The sequence below is a fragment of the Hyalella azteca genome, unplaced genomic scaffold (genome assembly GCF_000764305.2).
Source record: "Hyalella azteca isolate HAZT.00-mixed unplaced genomic scaffold, Hazt_2.0.2 contig16561, whole genome shotgun sequence".
NCBI lineage: Eukaryota > Metazoa > Arthropoda > Malacostraca > Amphipoda > Hyalellidae > Hyalella > Hyalella azteca.
The window spans coordinates 161537-185475 of NW_025946378.1; the positions used below are offsets into that span (position 1 = coordinate 161537).

General features: G+C 36.7%; 1 protein-coding gene across 1 annotated transcript; it reads left to right on the top strand.

Annotated features, from left to right (window-relative positions):
• Positions 1–3636: 3636 nt before the first annotated feature.
• On the top strand, positions 3637–23263 carry LOC108676804. The gene is made up of 19 exons (XM_047884937.1): positions 3637–4196; positions 5624–5913; positions 6236–6449; positions 6860–7018; positions 7625–7723; positions 8028–8134; positions 8536–8665; positions 9005–9131; positions 9665–9871; positions 10964–11052; positions 15982–16153; positions 16735–16895; positions 17165–17323; positions 18287–18388; positions 18747–18853; positions 19139–19268; positions 20378–20504; positions 21787–21993; positions 23001–23263. Exons 1-19 carry the CDS (start codon positions 3653–3655, stop codon positions 23092–23094), a joined length of 3225 nt encoding a protein of 1074 aa, XP_047740893.1. The 5' UTR covers positions 3637–3652; the 3' UTR covers positions 23095–23263.
• Positions 23264–23939: the final 676 nt, after the last annotated feature.

Here is a 23939-nt window from a genome sequence, read left to right on the forward strand (position 1 = left end):
CGTACTGTAATTTCAAACAAAATTTGAATGCTTGCACCGATCGTCTCGTTATCTCAACAAGTAACAACTGAATATCTACGGTTACTCCTGGATTTGCTGGTTTTCGGCCAACGTGTTAATGGACCGCAAAATTCACTATTTTTTTAAATGCTTTTATACTCCCGTACTTATTCTATGCAAGATTTTTCTAGCTCCTGTTAAAAAAATCGACGAAAACAATATTTCGAAAACGCATTTGCTTGCCTAATTCGAGAACGCATTTGGTTACCAAGTTGCGTTTGAAATTGAAATCAGCTTTCGTTAACTACTTTGTGATAAGGGTTGAACGTCATATCGGTGGCCGCCAACGATACGCCAATGACAAAAATTATGAATAAATTTCTATGCCATCATGCATGAGCAATCGTAACGGGTAACACATCTGAAGCACAATCGCCACAATGCAATAGTTCCAACAAAATCAACTAGGAACTGTTATCCAGAGAATATTGCGTATGTCTCAGGTAGATGTGACTACAGTTCCCACATATACAAAATAAATAAGGAAATGAAGCGCGCAAAGTTTTGTCATTGATGCGATGAAGCATGCGAAGAATTCCGAATAAAGCTTCTGATCTCTGACGCTTCTCCTTGACACGCTTCCAACAAAAGGTCAGAGTTAATAGCTATATATTGAAGTGCCAGACCATCACATGATTTCAAATAGTCAATTATGTTTGTAAACTGATACAATAAAACTGATACAATTTAAAGAATAATGTAAACAAGGAGAGGACATAGAAAATTAATAATGATTTGTTCTGGCATAAACATAATTTGCTTTTTTTTGTGCTAATACTAATTTAAATATTTCATCTTAATGTCGGGATATATAAGGACTTGATATAGATCACCAACAATATAATTTCGTATTTGATTCAATCAACAAGAGTTAGGGAAAACAATGCTAACTGAATTTTAAAAAGAAAACCACCCATTACAATTCGTCACAAATTTAGGCAATCGCAGGTTGTAGAAATGCATGATACACGAAAATTTGAGACGATTTTCTAAAATTACAACTGCCAGAGCCTAAGCCTGTTGTTCGATTCACAATGATCGCGGAACTGTTGCGTGTTCTTTATAATTCAAGTGCAAGACAGACGAAGTAATGAGTTATTCAGACCACCTCTTTCAAGACGTGGGACGTGGAGCATTGGTGCAGCAGTATGCCGTGCGTGATGTGAACTACCTAGGAAATATACATGCGCCTTACTGTAACTTCAATGGCAGAAGTTAGGCAATAGATTGAGAACAAATACATAGATATTGACCACACAGCTAGTTAATGCTATAATACTGTTAATACATTACCATTAGAATATCTTTCTTTCAAGTTCAGGATGTAGGCTAGTGCTTAATTTGTAACAGATTAATCGACAAAGAGATTTGAGTTAGCGCGTCAAATCGACAGCTCCCAGCAGAGCTTAATGCTACCAGTAACAACACAGCAGGACTATTACCATTTCTTCACATCTTGTATTCTCTCAAAGAAAATCATCGAGGACATCCTTGCATTACTATACTCGAGTATAAAATTTGTTCTAACTAACGAAATTTTTGTATGTAATATTTTCTAAGTCGCACAGGTGTTGACGTTAGATTGTAGTTAGTCGAACGCGGAGAGAAAGGTTATTTTCTCTAGGATGCCTATAAGGACTAATCTAACACACCACCTTATGTATTAATTCCCCTAGAATAATTTCGAAGTCCAGACATTTGTCTCATACTTCAATTTCAAATAAGTATAGTATTAGTTTATAAACCTAATCCTCAGCGAAAGTGCTTCCTCGTTGCATCGCTTCACTGGGTCACTGACACCAGGATCAACACACATACGTTCACTTCCGAAGACGAACGGAGACTGCACCGTTACACGCACGTGCAACCTGTTCGAGCCGCTGGCTGAGCGGTTGGTTGCAATGAGAAGCCTGCAATGCAAAAACCATATGCTGACAGTTGTCAACTGATGAAGGTTGTCAGGCTGCTGCTAGCATGCGCTTGTTTTTTTTTTTCAAAAAGATCAGCGGTCAGATTAAATATTTCTTTCCAGCTGCAATACAGTCAGAGATTCTTCACGCTCCTATGAAACTTTTCTGGTGAATTTTTGTTCATACACAATATACCAATTAAATTTTCATTCCTCATAAAAATATGTGTTTGAACGCCTAAAAAACCCGCATCTAATCAATCTCTGAGCGATCAGCGAAACTTCCCAAAATAAATCGCGGCTATCGGTCATTAACGTCTTTCAACGGTAATACTATCAGCCAATTTCTTCTTCTAAATAACGACTCACCACGGTAATACTATCATCCACGTCCTTCTTCTAATTGGTAATTACTTTAGCTATGAAAAGTCGTCTAATTAAATTCGTTTATACCTACTAAATTTCCAATTTTTATTTTTGAATGCGGACGGATGTACAGTCGCGTAATCAAACTATCCAACGAATGACGAATATCCAACGATAAGCACATTTTTTCATCAAGTACCTTACAAATAGTCTTCAATAAATGTTAAGAGAATCACAAAGTCCAAATTATCAGGCAGTGGAGAGCAAAAAAACTGTAGCGAACTTTCGCTCTCCTGCATCCCTTGAGGACAGAAGACAGCAGACGCAGTTATCGTTGGAATAATTATTATTAATAATGCGCTTTAATGATATAATGCGCATTAATCATTTGGAATGCGCTTTTAGCATATACTTCACATTAATAATTTATAATGCGCTTTAATTATATAATGCGCAATAATCATTTATGATGCGCTTTTATTATATAATGCGCATATCATTCGTAATGCGCTCTAATTTTTCTAATGGCGTGAAGTAGTTGAGTTGGTGTCATTTCATTTCATACTTTTTGTTGTAACAAACATTCTCTTTATCAAAGCAAAAACGTGTTTAGCTCCCTCATGCATGGAGGGTATCTCTATTGACGAGTAAAGTGTTCCTGAACATAAAAAACATTACAATTTTACCCCTCATAAAATATTTGTCTTTAAAAGACCTAATCGAGATGGCCTCTATCGCCTTACACTCTCTGAACAACATTTCAAGTTGTTTGTTGAACAACAACATTTCAAGTTTTCCATAGGGATGTAACGGGCTTGATCGAGGTACTGCATATTAATTATATAAGCTTTTCTGAACCTTGAGCGGCTGTCCCGCAAAAACTTCACTCCGTCGACCTTCAAAGACACATTTTAGCATCTAGTTCCGAGTCCTCTTCCAGTTCCGCTTCACAAGATGCTTCGGCGACACATGCGTGCACGCGCTGCCTGGGCAGAGTATTGTTCCGCATTGTCGTTGACTACTTGAGCCTGAGCGCACGCTGCCCCAGTGAGTCTAGGGTGAGAAGCGAGTGACGTAAAGTGAAATTTTGTGATGAAATTTTTAGCGGCTCCCGTGGGTAAAATTTTTGAGGTGTATCTTCTACAATTCAACTGTAATATAACTGCTTATTTGTAGATGTGAAAAAATTCAAATCTTTTAACTGACCAAAGGCGCCGTAAACGAAAGCTCCAGCTGTACACAGTTTCTTATTAATTCAAGAAAATATTTACGCAAACTGCAAATATCAAACACAAAAAAATGAAAATCAGAAGTAATATGATGCATTCAAAAGTATTCAGTGCATGCTTTGTGCTTGTAATGCTCGCTTTCAACAGTTCAGCACAAAAAACTTTACCTTCGACTGAAAACCTTCTGAATAATTCAACGTTTGCATTTGATGCCTTGCAAAATAACTCCGAGTTTTCACATCATATTGCAATATCATCAGTGCAAAACAACAAGACCGGCCAGGCAAACACATTAATCTTCCAGGAGAATAGCACCAACTTTTCTAACGAAGAAAAAGGCACTTCTAACATCAAACCATGTAGTGAGAGCTGTAATGTTGATAAAACCGAAAACACAAGAAATGAAATCTTGATGAATTCGCGCGTTAAAAGGCAAAGTTACATCGATCGCATAAACCAATACTCCCATCTTCGCCTCCCGTCTATTGAAATGCTGAAGGAATATGCTACCAGCATCCCCGAATTCTTCACTCGATTGCTCGACAGCTTTACTACGTACCCAATTTTTGGGCCTCCAGCTGCAAAACTTAGACGAATTCTTCGCACTGATGCAGCGACGGCGAGAGAGAACAGTAAGTCTTTATTTTCGCTAGCTTTGACAAACAGTGATTCAGTTCTTTTATATGGTAATTATATAGATTAATGAGCCAGTGATTCAGCGATAGAGACCCATGAGGGGGGACTTCTGACGCGGGTCTGTGCTCGTCAGAAGTCCTATGGGATTTCGCGCTCCTAGGGGGCTTGTTCCTGAGCGCCCCACCGCTGAGCTCGCGGTGTCTGACTGCGGGTCTCAGTTGTGGGGTTAAGTTATTATGTAGGTAGGATTATTTGCATTAAGTTATTATGTAGGTAGGACCATGCATTAATTATTATGTAGGTAGGATTCCTTACATTTCCCTTCTCTGTCTCTCTCTTGCGGGCGGCCGACGTCCCGTGTAAGCGACCTCTTGTTCGAGTGTCTTAGTTTCTGTTGTTTTTCACCTGTCCCCTCTTGTCACTTCTCTTTGAGATGCTAACGCTACTTCTTTCGAGCCAGCTCCAGCGGGCTGGACATCTGAGACCTTCCGCCCCTTTTGGGTGATGATTAATTTGTAATTTGAGACCTTGTAATAATTGAGACCTTCCGCCTCGCTGGCGATGTTAACTTTTGACCTCCGGTGCGAAATAGCTTGATAGCTGAAGCGCTAGCAAACCATTATAATACTACTACTATCAGTGGTAGAGAAACAATTTCTTACATGATACCCAGAGTAAACATCGATAAGTCAAGATAATTACTCCATAAATGAAATCTTGAGCGTCACAGCATTTACACTTATCAACAGACATTTTCACATTTCATAATACTTCCTCATATTCCTGCTTGACTCTATTTCACATTTTACAAATTTGATCTTCGGGTTTTTACATGCAAGTGGCATTTTCATCGTGTCTTTCTCAAACGACTTCTTACGTTGAAATGACGGCACTGAAAAAACAACACAAGCAAGAAACCTGCAACTGCTAGCCAGGTTATAGTCTCCAACTACCAATAAAATGGGTCAATATTTATGATATACTGTATATCTTTATTTCAGGACCAAGTTTAAAAGATTTATCAGGTTAAAATATAAGAAAAGATACGAAAATAAAGTGATAGCTTATAGAATCTCTATAGCTTTCAGATTAGTTCTGATAATTTTAAAGAGTTATATACGGTAGCGGATAAGTTCACTGCAGAGATTTGTTTCAGGAGTTCCTTTTCCTATATTAACGCACATGCCGTTTCTCTGCATTTGTTTTCTGTTCATCGTTCAATTGCGCCTTTCTGTTCATGCATAAGTCATGCTTCGTCTTGACCATTTTTATAACACTCTCAATACATGTTGCAGGATTACCGTTTGGTATTAAACTAAATAAAGATTTGCTTTAAGAGGCTATTTTTATGTGTGTATCAAGCACGTTTCACTTTTTCCACTAGCAAATAATTAATTAACGATTTAATGAAAACCAAATACAGGAAAACTGCAGCCCGAGTTCGAAGAGAAGGAGTATTGCTTCGGTGAGATCGGTTGCTTCAAAATTACTCGCGATTTCTACGATCCTGTTTTGCGGCCGTTGAACGTGCCTCCGGAATCGAGAGAAGAAATTGGTACAAAATTCACACTATTCACCCAAACTCAACCCGAGGGTCAGGCAATTAACCCTCGGGACTTGTTGGTGTTGAAAAATTCGAGTTTTAACCCAAAAAATCCCACCAAAATAATCATCCATGGTTGGCTGACCGACCCTGCAACCACGTGGGTTGAGGTACTGAAAAATGAATTCATTAAACATTGCCCATTTTTTATAAGTTATATCATGACTTTTACGTCAAACATTCAATCATGTTCAGATTGACGAATATAAATAGTGTAAGTTCTCAGTCACCCGTATTTTGATTCTAATTCCATAGCGATTTAAAATTATATATTTCAAGCAGTTATTGAACGTTAATAACCAAGGAATTACATGTGATGATATAGCAAGTTTTGGCGACAAAAGTATATAATCGTAATCTATTACTGTCGTAGGTTTCCACCCTTAGTTAGTTCCACTAATAATCATTAGATATGCTTTTCCTCCCATTTAGGATTTTTCAAAGGAAATAATTGAACGCCACAACTACAACGTCATTGGCGTACGATGGGCTAGAGGATCGTACGTGTTCTACACTTTTGTGTTGCTGAACGCAATGGTGGTCGCTCTGGAAATCGTCCACCTCCTAGGATGGCTCGTACAGAACAAAGGCGTTGATGTGAAAGACGTGCATCTCATTGGACACTCCATGGGCGCTCAGATATCTGGTAAGTCCAAGGATTAATTACCATGAATTTACTGATGTATTTCTGTGTTTATGAGTGAGATCTCATGTTACTTATATTATAAAGTAATTCAACTTATAAACACTAAACTGAAGACATTCACCGATTCCTGGAGATTACTTCTTTATCACTGTATCGCAAATGCGGTCGTGAAAAGGTTTCAGTTCAGATAAAACACTGAGTATTTACACTGTATTTAGTAAAACACGTGTGTGCATTGTACAACTGCGTTATGCCGTACGGCAATCTTTCCCAGCTCGTTAGAAAAACATGAATAAATGAATTCCGGATCTTTGCATAACCTAAAGTATGGAAAGCCCAAATGAAAGTGAAAGAATTGTTACTTTGAAATATGATAGATTTTATACTATTCCCTAACACCGACATCACAGGATACGTTGGCGAGCGTGTGCCAGGGTTGGGCCGGATCACAGGGCTGGACCCTGCCAATCCGCACTTCCAAGGCATGCCGACTTCAGTGCGTTTAGACCCTTCAGACGCGCTTTTTGTTGACGTCATACACACGGACAGCAACTATACCGACCCTAGAGGTGAGAATTATTAGTTATGATCTGTGCGTGCATTGTCAACTTTCAGTCAAAAATGACAAGAGAATTTATTATGGTTTTTGATAATAGTTCATTGCAGTTAATTCAATACGTTATCAATTGTTCCAAAATAGCCAAATATTTTCGTGAGCAACCTTATATATAACTATAAATCATTTCTTTTAATTTATGTCAAGTTTTATACTATTTATATTGGTTTATTTCATTCATGCCTACAACAAATGTCATGAAATGGAAAAAACATACACAAGGTTAGTAGGTACTTATTTTCAGAAAATTTTCAAAAATAATCACTTATTTAAATTATGAGAATTTTTTTCAATGAAAATAAAGCCTATCATCCTAGTAAGGAGACTTGTATTATAATGGCTTGATAAATTTTTCAATTTTGTCACAAAGAAATTTTTCTTGACGCGCAAGAGGATTATAGTTTGTGGTGGAGGAACTATGATTTAAATGTTAAGTTACGTTGTTAAAGATTATAAAGTAAACATATATAATTTTTTTCCTCTAAAATTATTTCAAGTGTCGAATTCTTCGTTAATTAGTGCCATTTTTTGCCGCTTGAAAATGCGTTTCCTGACTCAGACTGGACCAAGTATGGGACTGGGGAGCTGACAGGTCACGTGGACTTCTTCCCCAACGGTGGAGCCAACCAGCCAAATTGCGAGTTTCTTACACCTGAAAGTAAGTTGAAAGTAAACTTTAGAATAACTGCAAGATTCTAATACGAGTAATTAACCCCGAATTACGCGATTAAATTAAACCATTTATGCGATCAATGGAATAACGAGGTAATATTGAAGAAAATTCATTCATTTCTTTTACAGTGACGATAATGCTTCATTACAAAAGCTGTATATACTGGTATTTAAATTAACTTTACCTGTTAGTGTGCATTGCTTACCATACTTGATGTAGTATTTCCATACAAAGTTCAACGAATAGCATTTGAGTAGAGCATAACAAAGTGTACAACTCCTATTGGCAGAGGTGCTGTGCAATCACGCAGTGGCGAAGAGATTCTTAAGAGCTTCTGTCACTACGTCGTGTCCGTTCCTTGCCTTCCCGTGCGACTCCTACGAAAATTACAAAGCGGTAACATCGAAATATTGAAATAAATTTAAGTCGCATGTTGGTGAGTTTAAAAATTTAAAAAATTATCATTATTAAATCCTAATTTTATGCACTTAACTTCCTGAATTTATTGGTTTTATTTTGAAGACATTTATATAATACGCTACAGGTCTTTAAAAGCCAAAAGTCAAAAAAATATAACTCAGTACTCACTGCAGTGAGTGACAGAAAGCGCATTTTCTCGTCGACGAAAACGTGAAATCACGGACAGTCGGACAGACAGACGGACAGACAGACAGACGGACGTGACGTGCACAATAGCGCCTTTTTTCCATAAATGAGAAAATGCGCTAAAAATGTTGTGTTTCCTCACTCATACATTTTTTCATTATATGTCTAAATTATCCATGTTCCCCAAACAGGGCAAATGTTTCTCATGCTCCGGTCACCTGGGCTGCGCGCCGATGGGCCTGAATGCGGACTTGTGGAAGCCCCGGGGCAAGGAGGGAGTGGCGATGTTCCTCACCACATCGTTACGTCCGGACTACTGCCGTAGGTTACGGAAAAACGGCTACTTATTGAGATATTAAGATCAGTATTAATAAAAGACGAAATGAATAACAAGCTGAATACCGTCAATTTGAATGCCATCAAAAAATATGTTCTGATCAACTGTAAAGAGATTAAATTTATAGACTCCTGTAACATAAATTTGGTTGACATTCGAGAACGGAAGACAAACAATTACCCATGTATTTTCTGTTCCAGAACCTTACAAGCAATTTTGTTAGATAATTAATAAGGTTAATAACTCATCAAGCAAAGTGGTATGAATATTCTAATTTTACATTCATGAGTTATGTTTCACGCATGGAAAATGGTATTCCACAGAGTACCACTCTCGTCTGACTCTGCATCTTCCCGCCAGAGGCGAGTCGCAGAGTTACTCGTACGGACGCATCAGAGCTACTCTGATGAGAGGCTCAGTGCGTCTGCAAACTTTCTGGCTGCCAAGAAGGTTCGTAAATTGATTTTAATTGTGTTTTTTTTAAATAATGTTCATGGGTTAACTGCAAGCTTTTGACTTTTGCTGATTATTCATAGATTTGTGAAGCTTTAACAACACCAGAACGATTTCTTGAATAAGACTCAATTATTAAAATGAAATGCTGTTTTGAATTTAAAATTAACATATCCCAAACTATTATGCGCCTAATATTCCGGATGATTAAATGTTTGAAATTTCCTAAGAAATAAAATGGTAGCTTATATAGGTGAGGTAATTAAATTGAGGCCCGTTTCAGTTAAAAATTAGTGCCAATATTAACTGCTGCCGAATGCCAAGCTACCGTCGTGCGGATGCCGCTTCAGTGCAACATCAGTGATGGAAAGACCGTTTAGGCGCCGATATTAGGACCTCTCGTTGGCGTTGCCATCGTCGAGTTGCATCGACGGTCTTTGTTTTGACAGCAAATTATTATCTGTAATATAAAATCACATATAACACTGCCGTTTCTGTATAAATTTCAAAAACACACTTGCGTTTGGCAGAGGCGCCGTGCGTCTGGAGCTCGGCACGTCGCCGACGTTTCTCCTTCGTCACGGTGACGACCACAGCTCCTGTGACGGCGTTGAGCTGAGCTGGCATGCGCAGCAGGACGTGTTCAGGCCATGCAAGGGACGATGTGAGCCTCACTTGCGCCTCTCGCACGTCACCTTCACGCCTCTCGATAACCGTGATGTCCTCACGGGCAACAGGTGCAGTGTTACAAGTATTTATATAATTTGTCTGCTTAAATTACAACTTCACCAACAATTTAGAAGCGAACAGAAAGTAGGGCAAGTTCACCATATCTTCAATGAAAACGTTATGGATACCGTTTTACTGATGAAAGAGCTGGTTTCCGAAACGTTCCCATTGAATATTATAATATTATAAGAAACTTCTCGGCGTTTTCTTTCTTTAAAATTCTTGGTGTGGTGTTATGTAACGCTTGTTTGTTCTTGGCATCACATTGCCTGAAGTTGACGGAGTTTTTATGTTCATCAATAAACGTTGCTAATGCAAAGGAATATTCATAATTGTAATACTTTCTCTCGAGTTCAGAAAAATTCTTATAGGATTAACTTCGGAATATTTTCAAGGATACTTCTCATGTCAGGCATTGAAAAATCATATACTCAGTATCAATTATCAATTTTTATACATAGATTAGGGGATCGGTTTTTTTGATACTATATAAATCAAATTATCACTAATTTCGGAGGAACGACATTCAGTTAGACAAGCTAACTTTTTTAAAAGATGAAGCTTTGTTTCCGGTGCACTCATGTTCATCAACTTGGTTTAAGGGTATTCAGTGCTTAGTTTTGCTGTAATTTTAGCTGTACTCCCGTTGCATTAAAAGTTTACATAAATCACTGTTAACGCAGTTAATGGTGATGATTGTTGCCAGACCATGATTGTTAGCCAAATCAATAAGTTGTATCTCTTAATGACCGACAGTAAATGCACCATGAAGTTAAGACCATTTCATCTTTTCTTCTCAGCTTTCACATGCTGGGATGACCACAAATTTAAATTCATATTAATTCTCCGGATACTGTAATGTCACTAGTCGACTCGATGAACCATTGAGATGATTGAATAATAAATTCTTCAAAATTTCATTTGACGAAGACAGTTTACAAACTGTACCTAAATATGGCAGTCAAAATTTTGAAGAATCCACATTTTTGATCAACCCAACTCCGTGATTATTATTAATTACTAAATTAAATAAAAATAAAAATAAAAATTAAATAAAATTATTCAATTACTAATGAAATTAAATAACGTATCTCTTCCAGCACGAGCATCTCTATGTGCGCTTCTGGCTCTCATCAACGCGTCACCATGGCCAGCGGAAGAACGGCTTATTTCATAGCAAAAATTAAGTGTTAATCGAATGTATTAATTTAATATATTCCACGCAAACTTGTGATCGATTGGAAACCGTTCGCTTTGTATATATAGCGTACTAGCGAACGCTAGCGTCTGGTGATCTGCGTCGCTTTAATTTAGTATGGTGAGGCAGAGGTCGAACCAAGAAGGTATATAAATGATTAAATCAAAGAGCTGGCACTATAATGTACATACTCTCGCCCATTTCATGAAGGGTTACAAATGCATTTCTATCTACTGCCATAAGTAATAGTAAATTTAGACACCTTAGACTTCTGCAATATAAAATATATGAATTAATAGATGATAATAAGATTCATTATAAAAGAAAAGTCTCCTAGAAACCAATTTATTTTTATATAGCAAGCATCCGTTGCCATAAATATGGCGGACCTTGTATATATCCAACCACCTGATGAACAAGAATATATCTCGTCGTTACCAAAGCACGCTTCAATAAATAATAAAGATAAACGAACCTTGTCCCATTATATATTCAGGAATGAACAGTCGGCAACACATAATCTCGGCAGACATTGAACAAAGTAATGTTCAATAAACGGATAAAATCAGGGTATCATGGTCGCTGTAAAGGCTAACAAGTAAAAAAAGTGTATCCGGAAGTAACATATGGGCACACTTTAATTCATGTGTAACTTCTTCTCCTACCGCAGTCACAAAAAAAATAGATTATGGCAAAATTAGTTATTACCTGCAAAGTAAGCTCAGTTGCTAATAAAATGTATCACACATGTAACTGACATAAGGCACTATAGTACTTTTTTCAGTAATTTGTATTAAATTCATGAAGGTGACATCTTATGTAATCATCTTATGACATCTTATATAATCATCTTATGACATCTTATGTACGAGGCTATCACGCGGCATGTGCGACTTAGGGTTCCGCTGTTGCCGACACGAGGCGCAAAAACCTCAAAGCCTTGAAAAAAATATAACTCAGTACTCACTGCAGTGAGTGACAGAGAGCGCATTTTCTCGTCGACGAATACGTGAAGTCACGGACAGACAGATGGACGGACATGACGAGCACAATAGGGCATTTTTTTCATAAATGAGAAAATGCGCCAAAAACCTAACGCGCACCTCATAGCGTCCTTACGCACCTTTTATGATACGCAAGTATTTGCCGTTAGAAACAAGAAGTGCGGTAGTACATCGTTCGTTCACGTTGACAATATACGTGAACACGCGGTATTTGTTGCATTTATATATGTGAGTTGCATTTATTAAAATGAAGGGGTATGAAAAGCATACTAGTTTGAAATACTGGCAAATAATATTGGCATTACTTTCACATCTATGTCTTTTAAAAATAAAGAAATGTTTAGAAAATGTTTTTTGAAACTTCCCAAAAGCTTCACAAGATCTCTAAAAGCAATAACAATTTTACTGCTCCCTTAGTTGGAAAAAAGTAAACACGCGTAAATGTTAAAGGTTTTTCAGTATTGTGCTTCAATCTCTAAATAAATCAGAAAGTTTTATATAAACTAAGAATGGAATATGGATGGAACTTTTGTACATATATTCTACTGATCTTTTGTCGAGCTTAATTTTGTGTAACATATTACGATGAACTCTTTCAGCCACTTTCAATCATCCAAAGCAATACTTTGGTAATGTTATGATTGTAGTACTGATAGTCTTATTTGAAGTTCAGGAATTACAATTACAGGAAAAATTAAACTCATTATCTTAAATATATTTGTTAAGTTCATTCGTGGCTTTTTCATTCGTTAGAAGCCAGGTGTAAACATGTCAGGCTGTGCGAGCGCATTTACTGATCAAACACGGAACTTATTTCGCTCGGATACTACTAGTAGTAGAAAATTTATTGTTGGCAGGAGAATAGTAAGGCATTGCAAAACAGGTCGAAAACCGAATAAAAAATTGATATTTGATTCCAATGATGGGATACATACACTTAATTTAAAGCTCGCCGAATATTTTTTTTTATTTTTGAAACTGGACTCACATGAGAGTTTTATGTATAATCTTTGTTTGGACTTTTTTTCCTCAATAATCACGCATTAGCTTTATAATTATTAGCAGAATTGTGAATGACGGGATTAGAGATTATAAAATTGCAGCGATTATTGATCTCGAGACGATATAAACGTATTATTACATTGCAATAATTATAGTTGCAAAACAAATGATAACTCTTGAGAATATATTAGAGTTAATGAGCAATTAGAGCAATGATATCGGACGACAGAAACTGCAGTAAATGTTATTTGAAAGAATTTAATTTTGAATTGCGTAAATTTGTCCCTTACCAAAGAATTTACAGGCCAAAGCCCACCAGAAGCACATCTACTCTCGAACAAAGATTTTAATTCGAGAAAAAAAAAACAAATTCGAGAAAAGAAAATCAAAAGCATCGAAATTCGAAATTGTTGTAGCCAAGTACGCACTCCAAAACTATCAACTTTTGGTGGTCAACGCAAGCCTTTGAAATGCGTAAATTCACTTTAACTATATTATAGGATTAGGACATCAATCGATACGCATCTAAATGTATTTCAAATTCTAGAATGTTGCATCAATATTAAAAATCACTGGCGGAATTAAATTTAAAATACTTAAGAGTGTAATCAATAAAATTATGCGGCATAACGTATAAAATTTCTGCTAAATTTATTGTTTTTATCACCTTTAAAGATTTTTCTGCTTGTTAACGTATCACACGTACATTAATTAAAAATAGAAATACGTTTGAGGAATGTATTTCTGTTTATATGTAAATGTATATCTAGAAATACATTTTTTACATTAAAACACAGCAGATTATGAATACGTGAATTTAAATGAATTTGTAGAACTGTAAAAACTAACATAAAAATATAATTTCCAGACGAAAAAATATTATTTTCGTTCAAAATTGCAAATAACTTATAAATACAATATTGCATCTGTCTCCATACTTTTTTAACTAAAAAAAAGAAACATTTTAAACGCGATTTTTTCAGATTTCTTCATTGATGCCAAAATATCCTTTTCCACTTACGGTAATAACGGAATATTCAGCAGCAATTGTGCTTGATTTTCAGGAAGCTATTGTGATGTTCTTGATCCGAGTGCAGCCAGTCCAGCAAAAACTTTCCTAACGGACAATCCTAAGACTCAGCAGCATTTTTTCTAGTTGCTCTTAAACGCCAAGTGCCCAGATGAATAAGCTAGCCTATGCTATATACTAGTTACAGCGAAATTTTACCACATTTTCAGCCTAGGCGTGAGTCTGTGAACACGATCAACGAGAGAGTTGCAGGGTGATAAGCTAGGCGGATCAATCATAATTTTTAATTTAAATTTATTTGAGTGTTTAAAAGTCATCAAATTATGAAAGTTACGGGGAGAACATAAGCCAAAGACTTGAATAAGTGACCCAGTGATCGTTGTTTGACGTGGAAAATTAATTGTTGGTAGACGCAAAAATCAGTCCATTAAAATTATTTCTTCACAAATTGCCAAGCTCTGGATACTCACAATGCCTGCTGTAATTTATAGGAAAACTCATTCAAATATAACTTATTTGCGTTTATTGTTCGCAATGCTTGCAATAAAAAATTCAACAGCGAAGAACACCTATTATTCGACCGTTAACCCTCCTGAACATAATTATTCAGAATTGGCATCGTCGGAAAATCACTCGACGTTGGAATTAAAAAACGCCACTGAGATCCATCGCATCAAGTCTTATGTGAACGGTAAAATCGATATCAATTTAAGCCGCATTAACGTAACGAGCATCCAAATGGATTCTTTTGACGTCACGCAAAGGATGTTTAATGTGACGGTTGACAAATCCGAAACTGTATCCGAAGAAATGCGATTGAATTCCCGAGACAAAAGACAAACTCTCACGGATCGAATTCGCCAAGTAAGTTACCTTCGTTTCCCGTCTTTGGATCGACTTAAAGAATATGCAGCCAGCATCCCTGAATTTTTTCCTCGCTTGCTGCGCAGCTGGGGCGTAATTAAAAATTTGAGTTCACCATCTGCAAGAGAAAATAGTGAGTTCTGATTTTGGCTAAATTTGGGGTGGATAGCTGAAATTTTAGGAATTTAGCATGCGCCATTATTGGCTTATTGGAAAATTATCCAATCACTACAGTAAATTTTTCGTAGTAATTTCAAGTCGGCTGCTAAATCTGAGTTATATTTTTTAATACTCTTATTTTACAGCTGTTAACTATAAAAAGCCGGCACTGCAGATGACGTTTATGTCTTAAAAATGTCATTTATTCGCACTATCTTCCGTGATCTCAACTGTCACATGTTTGCATATCCTTCCCGATCGGGTCTTCTAAGATTTTTTCATTAGCATTTTTTGGAAAAAAATGCACAAGTCAATTGTGTTGCCATTGACGTAAAAGCTGAGATAAATTATTTCTCATTATACCTGCACCAATACATGGTCCCACTGTCCCACATGTACAATTCCATTTTACAACCGTTCCAACGAGAAGTACAACTGTACTTCTCATTCCATTATACAACCAAAACGATTTTTGTTGACTATATGGGGCTTCAAATTTACATTATCTCTTCAGTAATACGCTGCTATGCAGCTTCAATCATTGCAGAAACTGAAGTCATTGCGAATAATGGACTAACAATAAAGATATAAAATCATATTCAAACAAGCATTTAGGTTCAAAATTTGAATCGAGTCTCTAACTGGGATCACAAGCTCTATATGAATTGCTATTTCAAACCCTGAGAATATCATTACATTTCAATTAAGAACTTTAGAGACATGATTTCTAGACGTTTCCTTCTCAATCCCTGCACTGAAGCCCTTCCTACACTAGCGTTTACTTACATACTAATTTTTCTGTGTTATTGCTGTCTTTTGCTATATCCGCATCCTGTTCTTGTTATGCTATTCCAATGACAGGCCAACAGCAGTCCGAGTTCCATGAGAAGGTTTATTGCTTCGGTGAGATCGGCTGCTTCAAAGTTACTCGCGATTTCTACGATCCTGTTATACGTCCATTAAACGTGCCTCCGGAATCGAGAGAAGAAATTGGTACACAATTCACCCTCTTCACCCAAACTCAACCCAGAGGGTTGGCCGTTGACCCGCAAAACTTGAGTGTATTAAAAAATTCAACCTTCAACCCAAAAAATCCGACAAAAATCATCATCCATGGATTGATGACAAGTCGTGAAGCCAATTGGGTTGAGGTAAAAAAATTGTGTATTTTACTCTTTTAAATTATTACTTTATTATTCATTAGTGAATTACCAAGAGTCCTAGCATCATTAGTGTGGCATTGTACTATACGACTCAAATGAAATATTGAGAATATAATGAAGACATTAAAACATTAATTTACTAATAACGTAAACTGATGATCTTTAAATATCCTTTTCAATGTTGTTCTTATCTTCGATGAATTTTTCCTGTCCTATTTGTTCTCGTTAACGCAAAATTATTCACATTATTTATTTCCTGGGCCAAATTCCTCAAGTCTAACCTACGTACTTTATGTGAACTTAAATACCATATTTTGGGCGTTCAATAATTCCATCACAATGTTTCTAGAGGCTGAACCATATTTCCCTTTGATTTTCCGATAAATTTTCCTATGTAGGATTTGGCTACGGAAATAATAAAACGGCACGACTTTAACGTCATTGGGGTGAGGTGGACAAGAGGCTCGTTCTTGTTCGTGAGTTTTGTGTTGCTGAACGCATTGGTGGTGGCTCTGGAAGTCGTCCACCTCCTAGGATGGCTCGTACAGAACAAAGGCGTTGATGTGAGAGACGTGCATCTCATTGGACACTCCATGGGAGCTCATATTTCCGGTCAGTTAAGGGAATTACAACGTTTACCTATACAAGGAATTTTGATTTATAGAGATATATTATCAATTTCTAAATGGATTAATATATTATAATGTGATATGATATAGAAACAATAAAAATAACTATGATGCTGAGATGCTATTCGAGAATCTAGTCTTGGGACTAGTGCTAATCAAATATCACACCAGTGAACAAATACCTCGTAATACTCATACCCATTCAGACCTACCTCTAATTCTTCACATGATTCAGCACCAATCACTTGGCAGGATACGTTGGGGAACGGGTCCCAGGATTGGGCCGAATAACAGGGCTGGACCCATTTCAGCCTCCCTTCCACGGCATGCCGCCTTCAGTGCGTTTAGATCCTTCGGACGCTTCTTTTGTAGACGTCATATACTCGGACAGTAACTATACTGACTCTAGCGGTGAGAATTACTTCAAGTTATCTAAGTTCATTTACTTTGCTCATCATTATTGATGTTCCCATGAGCTTCAACATTTCTCAATGGAAAAAATTAATTATTTTATAAAGGTGCGAATGGTCAAAGAATTGATTATTATGGTCAACGAATTACGGTCAATGAATTAATGCCATATTTTAGAACCCAATTTAATTGCGGATTATCGAGGCCTTGTGGATTGTTCTACTGGATCCGATAAGTGGCTATAAAATTTGACGTATATTTCTGATCCTGATGAAAAGTTATTTGTTCTCGTTAACGCAGAATTATTCACATTTTTTATTTTTGAAATTTTCATTACCAAAGCAGAAATTCTCACCCTCTATATTTTATAATTAACCATTACACAAATTAGTACCGGTCATTCGAAGAGTAATCTACCGTATCACCGTTGTCCAAAAACATTTAAAATCAAAACTTGGTACAATATATTAATAGCAACCTTAGTCTGCGTACTATATACTCGTCCAATTGAAAACTTGAAATGAGGCAAACAATTCGAGAGGACCATTACCTACCATTAACTCCGAACCGTATTTTTTCATAAAAGGCGCCGAATACTCTGGGTAATGTTAACTGAAACTAATATAAATGACATACATCACACAAACAACACGTGTATTGGAATAGATATCCGCGGTCTATATGTGCCAGCCCAAAATAACCGCTTAGAGTAACGGCTGCTGCTTAACACCATCAGCGCTCTAGTCTAATTCAAATGGCACTGCTGCGCAGTGGTCAAAATGCAAGTCAACTATATATAGTCAGTCAGAAGATGCCTTTAAATGAGTTGCATACTAATTTCTACTGTAAGATTACCTAATTAGACATTATCAAGATACATATATTTTTATTTAAAAAATAATTTTTTCAGTCGTATCTTATTAATAACTTTTTTCAAAAATAGGAATCATTTTGCTTACTCAGGTCGGGTCCTGTTTAAGCCTGGAGAGCTGGCTGGTCACGTGAACTTCTTCCCCAACGGTGGAAGCAACCAGCCAGGCTGCGGACTTCTCAGCTCACCTGAATGTACGTTATAAAGTTCAAAGAGCACGCAGAACTGAAATAATATCTCGCGATAATATTGTATATTATTATATATTATCTGTATAAAAATATAGAATTGTTACAGTGTAACAAATTTTTCATAAACATATACCAATTTGAATACACTTTACAGAAAGGGACAAGCAGTAGTCTGCCCTATGTATTAGGGCTGCTTTTTTTCTTCAAATTTCCACAATATTGTCACTGTGCTATCCCAGTAAAATATTAATTGTATACGATTTTACATTCATTTTCATGTGAAATTTCAGGCCAAGCGACAACTGCATTCGAAAGGAAAATTTGAATTAGATTTAATTTAATTTAAACTTCTTTACGGCAGTGTTTGCTTGCAGTCATTTGAGGGCAAAGAAATTCTTCCGTGCTTCAGTTACGTCGTCCTGTCCGTTCCTGGCCTTCCCATGTGACTCATACGAAAACTTCATAGCGGTAATACTGTTATTGAACCAAGATTGAATCTCAAAATATCCCAATCCAAATAACTATCTGGTTCTGATTCCAATTTCTGAAACTTCATTATATTATTATATTCTTCATTTGATTTTTATTTACTGCATTCAATATTGATGGACAAAACTTATTATATTAAATATTCTTCACATATTATTAAATATTCTTCACCCAATACATTTTCCATTAGGTAATACATCATTTTCAAACGGTGATTTTCATTTCGTTTTCAACACGGAATTTCAAAAATTACACTCACAACAGGGCAAGTGTTTCTCATGCTCCGGTCCCCTGGGCTGCGCGCCGATGGGCCTGAATGCGGACTTATGGAAGCCCCGCGGCAAGGAGGGAGTGGCGATGTTCCTCTCCACATCGTTACGTCCGGACTTCTGTCGTGAGTCTTAGATGACGTACCTTAATGCTATGAAAATTAAAAAGTATTATTATTGGAGACAAATATTCGTATATGCCTCATTGCCCAAAGGTCCATGATCTTCTGGCGTGAGACACGGAAAGAAATAGAAATTAAACAGGCTGTTAATTCATAAAAATAACTAATATTTTGCATGGAGTTGAATTTAAGGTTGCACCTTGGATACGGTAAAGATATGAAAAACGAACACGACGCAAATTGTAACAAGAAATTAAAAAGCCCGAGAGTTGTATTCCTTCTCCGCAATCGCAGTTAAATATTAAAACGAGGTGTGTGTTGGAAGCCAGTATTTCCAAAATTCACTATAACTCTACATTCCTTCCTTACGGTAAACATTCGGGAGGGCACGGTGGCCTCTGCAATAAGCGTTGAAAGCTACAGTAGCCGTAAGCCCACCGCCACAGTTTGAACCTGTCCTCATTTTATAAATATACTGCCATTATGGCCCTAAACTCCATACTTAACAATCTTAACTCCCAAATAGTGTCCATCTATCCTCGGACCTAACCATCCGGTCATGAACTGCGGGATGGTAGTGAGGTGGACTAAGTGATGAGGTAGGGCAATGATGAGTTAATGTTTCTATTGCGGCTTTCATTTAATTTAGCCAGTCTGTTGCAAATGTAGTCCCGTTTCCGGCGATTCAGCGAGACATGCAGCTTCTTATATTCGAGTCTAAGTATAGTAACTTGGCTTGGTTTTTGGCTATTTTCTTTTCTTTTAAATTCCTGGTAAATTTGCAACTCAAGCAGCCAAGTGATTTTAATACTTAGTAACTGCATATTACACATGGCTTTTGCTCAAAACTAAGTTATAATAAGTAAATTCGAGGCCCACGAATGTTTTTCCCTATGAAAGACAGCCCGTCATCGATGAGGCTTTTCAAACAGTGTTTCTTTTCTTGTCGCACAGGTATTGGGGGTGAGAGTATACGCTTCCAAACAGAGAGTTTCAATAATTGCGTCAGGTACAGTTATCAATACAATTGGTATTGATTGAAAGGGGATATCACTATCAATATTATCATTTCATGTGAGATGGGTATTAAATATAAAAACCTTATTCCACAGAGTACCACTCTCGCCTGACTCTGCACCTTCCCTCCACTGTCGAGTCGCAGAGTTACTTGTACGGACGCATCAGAGCTACTCTGATGAGAGGCTCAGTGCGTCTGCAAACTTTTTGGCTGCCAAGAAGGTTCGTCAACATCAAAGTTGTATGATCTATTTTGAGAGAACAGAAAAGTTGCTTTCAGTGTCAAACGCTGGCATGACAATAAATGTAAACCTTTAAAACTCAAAATCCCGCAAAATATGTTCAATTCTCACTCATGAAGTAGCATTTACTCGTGTACAGTATTTGAAACATAAATGGAAAATACTTTAATAATTTCCAATTCATTTACTAGAAGCCATCATTTTTACATGAACGGAGTTTTACATGAACGGAATAATAAATTTTAGTATTTTGATAAAGTGAATACGTAACGTATGGGTTGTAAATGGTGCCTGTACAAGAGGCTAAGCGAAGCAGTCATGATCATGGTTGAATTATTATTCAACCATGGTCATGATGCATTCTTTCATGATCAGGTGACAACAGCAATATTACTTGAAGATGGGTTGGAGTAAAACACTACCTACAATTGAGAATATAATGAAAATCAATTATAGATCCGAACCTGAACAAAATTGCTAGTATTGTACTCTGTTGTCCAAATAGATTTTAATTAAGGTATTTATCTCTATCCATTTCACTCTTCCGGTTTCTTTCTTTTAAACACTCCCCTTCTCAATGAGGCATCTAAAGATTCCTGAACACGTTGTTCTGATACAGATATATGATTCCACTCAACAGTGTGACTACCGTGTGGCACCCGCGTGTATCACGAATACCCCAGCCATATTGCGTGAAGTCATGGTTGAACTATATATCTACTAGTTCAACCATTGCGTGAAGTGGCCACACGCGCACTGATAACAATTCTTCCTGTCTGCCGTCTAGTGCACTAGCTATTTCTCCTTCAGTACTGTCATGCTGCTTCTTTACTTGTAAAGATAACTCAAAAACAGATGGCAAAATTGTATTTTGACGTTATTTAATTGGTATAGAGTTCACGTCATTGTCGCTCGTGGACTATTGATGGTATTATAACAGATATTGTACTAACAGCACGTTAACTATACTGAATAAATTGATTGACAACTGAATAAAAATCAATCAATCAATCAATCAAACTGCCGTTAGAAATTACGGCCATTATCGCTACCATTAGTGCAGATGTACTTATTTCGGTTGCATTCTTCACGGCTTACTACTAGTCACTTATAGATAGAAGTTGTCTGATCAAAATCTCCGTAACATTTCACAAAATAGTTGGTATAGTATTTTTACAAGACAACTTTTTAGACTGCATCTTTAAACTACGCCATATTCACACACACATTTCAGATACATACATTTTAGATTCGTTGGGCAGAGGTTCCGTGCGTCTGGAGCTCGGCACGTCGCCGACGTTTCTCCTTCGTCACGGCGACGACCACAGCTCCTGTGACGGCGTTGAGCTGAGCTGGCATGCGCAGCAGGACGTGTTCAGGCCATGCAAGGGACGATGTGAGCTTCACTTGCGCCTCTCGCACGTCACCTTCACGCCTCTCGATAACCGCGGTGTCCTCACGGGAAAGAGGTAAGATGTTTTGTAAAAAACTTGTTCATTGTTGTACGTTTGTTGATGGGGAAATTCGTTTTATGCTTTTCAATTTTTGGTTTTTCATTTAGATGTTTTTTTCCAAATTTTGAATTTATACTTCCATGTACAGTAATTTTCCCAAAGTATAATAAATCATTTGTAATACTTTAAATTCTAAATTTTATATTTATGATTCGTTCATTTTAACTACTAATCTATGAGTATAATAGTTTAAACTACGTAAAAATGTATCACATAAAGTGTAATCAGAAAAAGTGGCACACAAATTCTAACCAGCGGAAGAATTTGAGCCAGTTGCGCAAGGAAAGATTTCTTATAAAAGCCTTCTCGTATTGACATAGATATCACTCTCGCTTCTGTCGTATCGTTATTCGACATCTTGACGCAAACATCTGTTGATGTTTAGATTCAGTGATTAGATCCATGAAGTTGCCAATGTATAACAAATTGGTTTAAATGTAGCAAGCTACAAGTGGCGAAGTTAATGAAGGTCATGTTGAGACTAAAATTTGCATCCTAATATAAATGGTTGAACCTTATAACTGGAAGGGTCATGTCCGTAAAACTGGTTTTCCATATCGAATTAATAGCGGAGCCCTCATACAAAAAGTGAAGTCGACCACATGTATAAATTCATATTCATGGAATTAGTGATCTGTGCGATGAGAGCTTAATCACTACTGTGCCATGTTTTCGCACTTGGACGGTTCACAGACCGTTGCTATAACTTGTCGCAAAATGAAAAAAAAACATAATTCAGTACTCACTGCATTGAGTGACAGAGAGCGCATTTTCTCGTCGACGAAATACGTGAAGTCACGGACGGACAGACGGAACGACAGACGTACGGACGGACATGACGAGCACAATAGCGTCTTTTTTCCATAAATGAGAAAATGCGCTAAAAATAGGAATCGAAATTTTCTGTTCAAATATTTCCCGTAAATCCATTAGTAGCTTTGTTCTTAACTTATCTTTTTCAGGTCAAGCATCACTATGTGCGCTCCCAGCCTCCGTCAAAACGCCACCATTGCCAGCGGAAAAACTGTCAATTTTACGGCACAATTTGAATGTTAATTAAATGATTGAATTTAGCCTTTTACACAAAAACTTACATCATGTTAAAGAGAAAACTTGTCAATGAAGATTATCGATTCGCTAAATCTTGTGTGTGATCTTTGCTCAACATCAAGTGTAGAGAATTGCAGACATGTGCAAAGTCTGCTTTCTTTAATTTAATTTAATTTAATTCGGTCTTTAATTTAATTCGGTCTTTAATTACGGTCTTTTAATTTAATTACGATCTTTAATTCTTTACGGTCTTTACTCGGTCTTTAATTAAACCAGTCGGAATCTAGCCAATGAATTACTGTACAAAAATTGTAATTAATTCTGACCTCTTTAAGTTTGATCCAAATTTATATCATAAAATGGACGAAGACAAGATTGAATTACTTCTCAATTGCCAAAACTACCCGTCAAAATTAACAGATGGTAGCTGATGAGTTGTCGCCTGTCGAAGATGGCGCTGGTGTGCAAAGTTATAGTATTCAGGTAGGAAATCGACGATCTGTTTGATTCAATTATGAATTGATAAGTTTGAAATCTTTGCAGGCGAAGGTTTATTCAATAAATAATAAAGGAACAAAGTAATATTTGTTTTTAATCGAATGTTTACGAATTTAAAAGCGAATTTATTAGCGAAACAATAGATGGTCATGAAAACAACATTTCTTGCTGACGTGTTCGTCCACAACGATTAGTAGCAATGAAATACAATGTGTTCCTGTAGAGTGCAAATGTCTACTTAACTTTGAAAAATATGAATGAGATCCACTTGTTAAATGCCACTTAATTTTTAGTACTGATTTGGAATTAATTTAAATTAATAATTTAACATTATTTAACAAGTCATGCTTCGC

Bases quoted from the DNA above. Each gene is read 5' to 3' on its own strand.
- LOC108676804 (XM_047884937.1), top strand. From the start codon at position 3,653: ATGATGCATTCAAAAGTATTCAGTGCATGCTTTGTGCTTGTAATGCTC. The intron at 8,666-9,004 runs GTAGGTTACGGA...GGTATTCCACAG, and splicing joins GTTACGTCCGGACTACTGCC to AGTACCACTCTCGTCTGACT. The intron at 16,896-17,164 runs GTCAGTTAAGGG...ATCACTTGGCAG, and splicing joins CATGGGAGCTCATATTTCCG to GATACGTTGGGGAACGGGTC.